The sequence below is a fragment of the Vigna angularis genome, chromosome 5, assembly GCF_016808095.1.
Source record: "Vigna angularis cultivar LongXiaoDou No.4 chromosome 5, ASM1680809v1, whole genome shotgun sequence".
NCBI lineage: Eukaryota > Viridiplantae > Streptophyta > Magnoliopsida > Fabales > Fabaceae > Vigna > Vigna angularis.
The window spans coordinates 7,426,295-7,434,459 of record NC_068974.1 but is presented as its reverse complement, the minus strand read 5'-3'; the positions used below and the strand labels follow the sequence as shown (position 1 = coordinate 7,434,459).

Below are 8,165 nucleotides of genomic sequence, written 5' to 3'. Positions count from 1 at the left end.
ATTAAATAAGATTAATTTTTCATACCTTAACCCATTCCATTCAATCATAAATTATATGACCACTTAATCTATAAAAAAAAACTCTCATCAATCAAACTACACAATACCTTATTAACTCACGAAGATTTTAATAAAATATACTAAATCTTATTTATAAGTTGTACATTTTGTCACTTTTACACCCAAAATCGATTTGAAATTTCTATATTTTCTCTAATCTTACACCCAAAATCGATAAAAGCAGAGTGAGTGAAAAAAATTTAAAACTATAAAGAGGTAAAATCCCAATCCGAATAGTTGTTTTACCTTTACGTAATGTATGATTCAGTGTGTTAAAATCCATCGTTCGTTTAGTAACACTTGGGCTTTCGTTTTTCCGTTGGGTCAGAAGCCATGGCGAAGCGATCGTACAAGACGGAGTTGGGGTGCATAGCGTGCGATGAACTGGGCGAGCTCGGAGCGGGAAAACCTAACTGGCTGGTCGAAACCCCTCACCTCCTCTGCGCCATCGATACCCATTCCCTCCTCCTCGCCAACCGCTCCACCATCCTCCTCCTCTCATGGTCCGATAACTCCGCCGCCTCCCCGCCCCTCAAGATCCGACCCGACCTCTCCCCCATCGACGCAGAGTCAATTACCGCACTCGAGTGGCTCGCATTCGGAGACAACCGCGTCATTGTCGCCGGTACCTCCTCTGGGTATCTCCTGCTCTATTCTCTGCGGGGAGATTTGATTCATCGCCAGGTAATGTTTTTGCTGCCCCTTTCGGCGTCTTTTTTGCAGTGTGATTTTTAGGGAGAATTGTTTCCATTTGAGAACTGGAAGACGTGTGTTGTTCAGTTGGATCGATGTGATTGTTTGAATACAGCTAGGGGTCATGAATTGCAGTCGTAATCGTTGAAATTTATGTCGTAGTTTGTTTCTTTTTTATCAGCAAATTATGTCGTAGTTTGTTCTGTTTATGTTTGTAATTTGCACAAATATCAATAATTGATTTTCTTACCAATGGATATTGATTGAGATCCAGATTAAATAGTAATATGGTATGACTAAATTAAAATATACAAGTAGAGGTAATTTCCACCTAACAACCCATTTCTGTCCGATGCTCAAATTAAAGCATTAAAGTTATGTCCTAAGCACGAATTCTAAAGATAAAATCAAAGTCTAACCTAGTTATTGGTCTTGGGACTAGTGGGTCACTTTATTAGAACATCCACAAATGTAGAGTCTTGAAAATTTTACGTTTGAGATGTGCAGTAGTAGTAATAGTGTGTTGAAGATTCACATTAAGTACTCATGTGGTCAAATTGAAGTATATAGTAAGGGAGACAAGTTGGGTTTTATAAATTAGTCTACATAAGTAGACTTTAAACATAACTTAATATCACAATACTGGTTTTTTAAAGTGAAGTTTGCAACCATATATATTCTATAAATTGGCCAGACAATGGGTGGAACAAGGGACCTAACAAACAACAAATTTCACAAATTCTAACCCATGACTCTGAATTATGTATGGAGCTTTTTAAAGTGAAGTTTGCAACCATATATATTCTGTAAATTGGCCCGACAATGGGTGGAACAAGGGACCTAACAAACAACAAATTTCACAAATTCTAACCCATGACTCTGAATTATGTATGGAGCGGATTTGAAATTTAACTCAACCTCACAAAATCGACTTGTAAAAAGTGAGGATTACACCCACATATATATTGTAAATTGGTCTTATTTCTAATCGATGTGGGACTTCTAACAATTAGTTTTGTGGGATTAATTTTGGTCTTAAGGCAGAGTTATATATTCTTTATCCTTAGAAGTTTACCATGGTTCAGAGACTCTCGCTAAAGTGAGGAGGTGCACTTAGGGAAATGCACTCACAATGGTTGATTACAAAATCAATGGTTGTGAATTGTGATAAAATCAAGTTTATATTTAATAAATCTATAGTTAATTAGAATATCAACCATTTCTACATTCTAATTAATGTAATTTTGTTGTCTAAATTATATTTCCTAACCTTAACGGAGTCAAATCCTTAGTTTAGAGGACCAAAATCTTAGATTGGCTTCTCTAAAGTGAGGAGATGCATTTTGCAAGATCAAGTGTATTGACGACCATTTATTAGAAAATTAGTGCTTTAAGTGTGACAAAGTCAAACACATGTAGGTATTACAAATTCTAAAGTTATTTACAATTTTGACTGTTAATTTTCCTATGAATAACATGCACTGGTTGTTCTGCCTTCATCCATCCTCCTTTGTATAGAAGTAAAAAGTATTTTAATAATGGTATTTTTCTTGAAATGAACGATTAATTGTGAAAGTACTATGAATGACTGGTTAACTAATTATGACAGGAATTGGCGAGTCACAAGTGAGTGAAGAGAGAAATAATTGTTCTAAGATAGGGGAAAAAATTATACTTTTGTGTGTTTGTGTTTCAAAAAATTTGTTTTTTTACCTTCCAGCATTTTCCAAAATATTTACCCCTTGAAACCTATGAGTTTCATAAATCAACAACGTATGGGCAAAAGACCAAACAAAACTAAATTTAAAATAGAAACTTTTGTGGTACAAATTTAAGATTGGCAAATATGTGAGGTGCATAGGTTTCATATCAATTTTCTTCACTGTAGATGATTTATCCTGGACGAGTTTTAAAGTTAAGAGTTCGTGGAACAAAGAAAGATTTGATTCAAGATACCTCTTCAGAAGAGTTTTGTCTCATTATGCCAGGCGTAATTGCTCGTTTTGATGGTTCTGATGTTCAGGTAAACACTGGTTTCTGTATCTTGCCTTTTAGAACTTCACTGAAATAGAGTCTGTTGGAAAAGTAATTTTTTTCCTTTCTGGGTATTGGAATAGTTTATTTTATTAGGATGTCAATTTACAGACTGAATTTTGGACTGTGGTAGGTTGCTGATTATAGGTCTAATTGTAGGCTTTGCAATGTTGAAATGCAGAATATGCTGCAGAAATGGTTTGAAGAAGCACAGTCTCGATTTTGGGATCAAAAACCAAGGAGCCAAGATTCAGAGGATTTTGGAAATACTGATGTCAAAATTCCTTATCAGTTGTGGAATATTGGTAAGAATGGAACCTGTTCTGATGCAGCAATTACTGGCATAATGCCACCTCCACTAATGGAACAACAGGTAAATTCTCTTAACTGATTCCTTGTTGTGGTGGCAGGTTGGAAAACCTCCACCAGTTTCCACCATAGCGCCACCATAACTGACATAACTGAGTTTTGATAACACTGTTGTCTGCCATGGTAATGCTGATCATTTTATTTTCTTTTCATGAAATCCAGACTATAGATAGAAGTACACAAAGTGAGTGGGGAAAACTATCATCAAATCATTTAGTATCTCTTAGCATCATATAAGATTAGTGAAACGACATTTTTAGTGTCTTCCTTTTGTGGTACACATGTTCAGGTGTTATTAGGTTTTCAAAAATTTCTTTTTCCTTTTGGCAATATCACACTCATATAGTATCACTTTTGGCAATATTGTACTTTTAAAAATTGATACTAAATTTGGTGGTTGTCTTTCATTTCCTTGTATCATGTTACAGCGTGACTTTAGTTTCTTAGTTTTTCACTTTTGTCATTCCATGATTATAATGATTGCGGTTTTGTTTAAACAGTAGATAATGGGAGCTTTCTGAAATTATTTCTGGTATTTGAATTCAGCTGCTTTTATTGTTGGGCAGTCAAGTCAACGTTATTATTGTGCAGTCGCTGTTGGAGAGGATGCTGTGATTTCAGCATACAGGTACTTGGTGGATTATTTGGTATAATTTTATGCTGCTTCTATATCAATATGTACTCTGACTTGATATGCTGTATGAAATCTTTTTTTGTCGTCATAGTAATAAGTATTATATTGACCTTGTTATTTGTTTTATCCCTTGGGAAGACTCTCTGAGAGCAAAGGGAGGTCTTTAGTGGGAGCTATCCTTTCGAAAGTTGTACCAGCAACATTCTCCACATTAAGTTCTTTCTCTAAGTTGATATGGCGGAGTGAACCGTCCCCTCCAAAGAAGTCTCCGAAGAAATCGGATCAGAAGCCACAACCTTTTGCACGAGGTAGGAGTAACACACATTTTAGCGCTTGTCTTATGTGATTATAACACAGGCTCCTGCAGATTATTATGTGTATAATAGAGATGATGGTCAATCCTAGTAAAAGGAAAATAAAATTATGTATTATCATGCTAAATAGGGTTGTTTTAGACAGTAGAAAAGTGGTGCTATGATATTTTACTATAACTTGAAGAAAAGGACTTCCACTAGGAAATTTAGACTTGAATGTGACACTCCTTGTGGCTTCCTCTGCTGAGAACCTCATGAGTGGAAAGGATACATTTTATTATCTTAACATGGAAAGGAATGCTTCTTGTATAGGTTCAAATTTCATTGCCTTCATATTGCATACCGCTTATCAGCTTATTATATTTCATTTTTATGTTATGTTCAGTTATTGTCTGTTTATGGGAGCGGGTTGTAGGCTGGGAAGTGTGTGTTCTGCAATTAGAAACTTAAATGTATGTTGAAGGAAAAGTCTGTAGAATAACCATTTTCATCACCTCTCCGTTTTTTTGATATCTTATCACTGCTGCTTTGGTAGAGTTGATGTTCTGTGATGCTGCTAATAAGCTCGTTATAAATGTCTTATAAATTAATAAATTATTAGAAACTAGATGCTTGTTAGAAGAAAGTTCTGCAGAATAACCATTTCAGCACACCTGTCTTTTTCATTGCGGCACATTATCAACATTGGTGGAATTGGTGTGCTGCAATACTGAGAAGTTCGTTAAAAGTGTCAAAATTAATGAATACTTGGAAAATCCCATTGCACATTCTGTTAGAAACAGATACAGCTGAACCAACTGAACTCTATCAAAAGAGAAAATGTAGAGTTTTTATCCTCCACTATTGTGGCACCATTTCTAAATTCAAATCCTATCATCTGACTTTTGCTTTCATGGTTCAATGCAGCTTCATCTCTGACAAGTTTAATTGATCACCCTAGGAAAGGGGAGAAGCTTACGTTATCTCCCAGTGGTACATTGGCTGCTATAACAGATTCACTTGGTCGCATATTGCTGCTTGATACTCAAGCACTTGTGGTGGTGCGCTTATGGAAGGTTTGCATTTGAACTTTTTTACCCCAACCACCTCACTCTTCTCAAAATAATTACCAAAATGAAAATTAGTATTTTTGCAGGGATATAGGGATGCCAACTGTCTATTCATGGAGACGTTGGTGAGCAAAAATATCGCATCATCAAGCTCTTCTTACTCTGAACCATCAAAGAGTGATTATTGCTTGTGTTTAGCTATTCATGCACCAAGAAAAGGAATAATTGAGGTTAGTCTTTTACCTCGCATTACAAGTGAACTATAGATTTTCATCTCTTTAATAAAACTATTTGAAGGTTAAGTGTTTGCTGCAATTGTGCCATTACAAATCCTATTTTGTTGGTTGTTTGAAAATATAAAAAAAGCTAGAAAGAGTGGAACTGTGAAATATGAACTACATAATCCGAATGTTATTGAGTAATATTGTAGGTTTTATACAGCAAATAACTGAAAGAAAAATGCTAGCACAACTAACAAATTAGTGCCTAAAAAATAGCAGATAAATCCTATCAGTCAACATGACTTGTATTTTTCTTAAAAATAGCATAAAATCTGATGTCCAGTTTGTTAATTTCCAATAGTCATCAATCAACATATTCTTATAACATAACAGTTTCTTCTCTTGTTTACTGTCAGTGTAACACTGACCCTCTTCATTCTGTTGTGCATAAATAACTGAACAAGTTTCTCTACTGAGACATTGTCTATAGTGTTATTTCTTGTTAAAAATTTAATTTGTTTTCTTGATTGATAATATCATGCAGATCTGGCAAATGAGAACTGGGCCACGTCTTAGAACGATTTCATGCGCAAAAGGTAGCAGAATGTTACAACCTAGCTACAGGTTTGGAGCATCCATGTCCACGCCTTATGTCCCTCTGGAAGTTTTCTTGTTAAATGGAGACTCTGGTCAGATATCAATCTTAAATCGAACCTTGGATTCTTAATAGGCTTTTGTTTTTTTTTTTTCTCAGCCAAATAAAAAATTACTTCTGTAAAAAAAAAAAAAACAAAGACAACCTGGTGTTATAAAGCCCCTGTTATTTGTGTTATCTTAGGAATGGGTACCTTGCATTTAAACTAAGCAATAGTAATTATTTTGTCTTCCCTTATGCCCTTATGTTGGTGACATGATATATTGCCATAGCTACGATTAAAATGTCTTCCCTCATGAGAAGAATACGGTCCTTTTTATGTATCTTTTAGCTTGTTTCTATATGCACTGTTTTTTTGTAATTACTTTTCTTGTATCTTTTAGCTTCTTTTCCCTTGTTTCAAACCATACTTCGGACTACTATTGTAAAAAGGTTGGAATATCCAAAATGTTTTCCGTTTTATATGTTCATTTATGCCGATTAAATTATGCGAGAGCCTGCATTTCTTCATGAAGCTTCCTCTCGTGAAAGTCTAGCTAGACAATTGGTCAAGACAGGACGAACGAAGCAATTTTATGTTCAGAATGGATGATTGATTGATTACAATTTTTATTTTCTCCAAGTATTTTTGTGATCAGAACCCCTAAAGAATCTTCGTACACATTTTCAAAATGCATTTCTTGAACGAGACAAAGGTATGGGATGCTGAATTAGAGTATATACATGTATGTTGGATTATAATACATGTATGTATAAATCGATGTGTAGAGATCTGGCAAAAATTTTATTGATTTATAATATAAGGTAAAATGAATATTTTGAATTGATTTGTGTTTGTTTGTAAGGATTTCAAACAAGGGTCAAACTTTCTGCACTAAATATATTATGGAATGAATGGGAGGAACTGGTCCTAGAAATCTGTGGGGCTGGAGGAAAAACATTTGAAATGAGGTAATTATAAGACTCAATTATCCCATCATTCATTTTCGCATCAATTTGTCTCAAGCAATTATGAGACTAAATTATCCCATAAGATGAAATTTGTTTTTCAAATCAAACATCACAGTTCAAACTTTAATTTCTGATTTGTTTACAATGTATTCTGTCAACGTTGTTCCAGGCCCATTCTTCCTGCACCTCCTTTTTATTTCGTCCTGCACTCCATTAAAACTTATAAACCCCATTTTACCCCTGTTCGAAAATTTAATAAAAACCTAAAAGTTCTCTACTTCTCTCTTCACTCTTCGTTCTCTCTTCGTGTGCTCTCATCAGCAATCACCACCGATTCAATTTTTTCTAAGACATTACAAATCAGATTAAGAATATCATTCACTGCAAATCAGAAACCATAATCAAATTCATAGATTATTAGGATAGCAAATCAGATGACAATAGGAAGGATAGCATGCTTTGGGGAGCGTTTAGTGCAAAAGCAGGGAGAGCCTTCATTGTATGTTCCCCGGATTATAAAACACTTTCGGATTACAAAAAATTTCATAAATAGAAAGTTATATTTTCTTAAAATAGATTTTGAATTATGTGTAATTCAAAATGTATTTTCAGATCTCAAAATATTTTTTGAAATACATATTCTGAAATATATGTTCAAATACATTCTAAATTGTATATTTTGAAAGATATTTTCAAAGTTGGAAGTATATTATGAATTGTACCTTTTGAAAGTTCCTATTTAGAATATATTTTGAAATACACATTTTGGAATATGTTTTCTAAATACATATTCCAAAACATATTTTCGGATTTAAAGATATCTTTTGAAATGTATACTTCAAAATACAATATTTTTAAATACAATTTTGAATTGTACAATTCATAATATATTTTTAAATATGGAATATATTTTTGGATTATCCAATCCAAAATGAATTTGAATACATTCTAGAATGCATATTTCAGGGCATATTTTCAGATCCGAGATGCAAAAGTAACTTTTACCTTTTTATTATAATTTTAAGGGTTAAATATGTTTTTCGTCCCTTAAATATCACACGATTTTGGTTTTAGTCCCTACTCGAAACTTTGATGGTTTTTAGTCCTTTTAGTTTTGAAACTATTATAATTAGTCCTTAAAATTAAACGGCGTTAAATTTTTGTATGAGGTGGCTAACAGTGAGC

General features: G+C 33.9%; 1 protein-coding gene across 2 annotated transcripts; it reads left to right on the top strand.

Moving 5' to 3' along the window:
* Positions 1-233: 233 nt before the first annotated feature.
* LOC108338945 (uncharacterized) lies at positions 234-6,390 on the top strand. 2 transcript variants are annotated; one of them, XM_017576028.2, is made up of 8 exons: positions 242-744; positions 2,642-2,776; positions 2,969-3,160; positions 3,723-3,784; positions 3,929-4,098; positions 5,011-5,159; positions 5,240-5,383; positions 5,919-6,390. In XM_017576028.2, exons 1-8 carry the CDS (start codon positions 394-396, stop codon positions 6,099-6,101), a joined length of 1,386 nt encoding a protein of 461 aa, XP_017431517.1. In that variant the 5' UTR covers positions 242-393; the 3' UTR covers positions 6,102-6,390. The 2 variants fall into 2 exon arrangements, with proteins under 2 accessions (XP_052733791.1, XP_017431517.1); XM_052877831.1 differs by lacking the exon at positions 5,919-6,390 and having other exon boundaries at positions 234-744; positions 5,229-5,382.
* Positions 6,391-8,165: the final 1,775 nt, after the last annotated feature.

Excerpts from the sequence above, each read along its gene's own strand:
- LOC108338945 (XM_017576028.2), top strand. The coding sequence starts at position 394 with ATGGCGAAGCGATCGTACAAGACGGAGTTGGGGTGCATAGCGTGCGAT. Across the intron at positions 745-2,641 it reads GAGATTTGATTCATCGCCAG|ATGATTTATCCTGGACGAGT; the intron begins GTAATGTTTTTG and ends TCTTCACTGTAG. Across the intron at positions 2,777-2,968 it reads TTGATGGTTCTGATGTTCAG|AATATGCTGCAGAAATGGTT; the intron begins GTAAACACTGGT and ends GTTGAAATGCAG.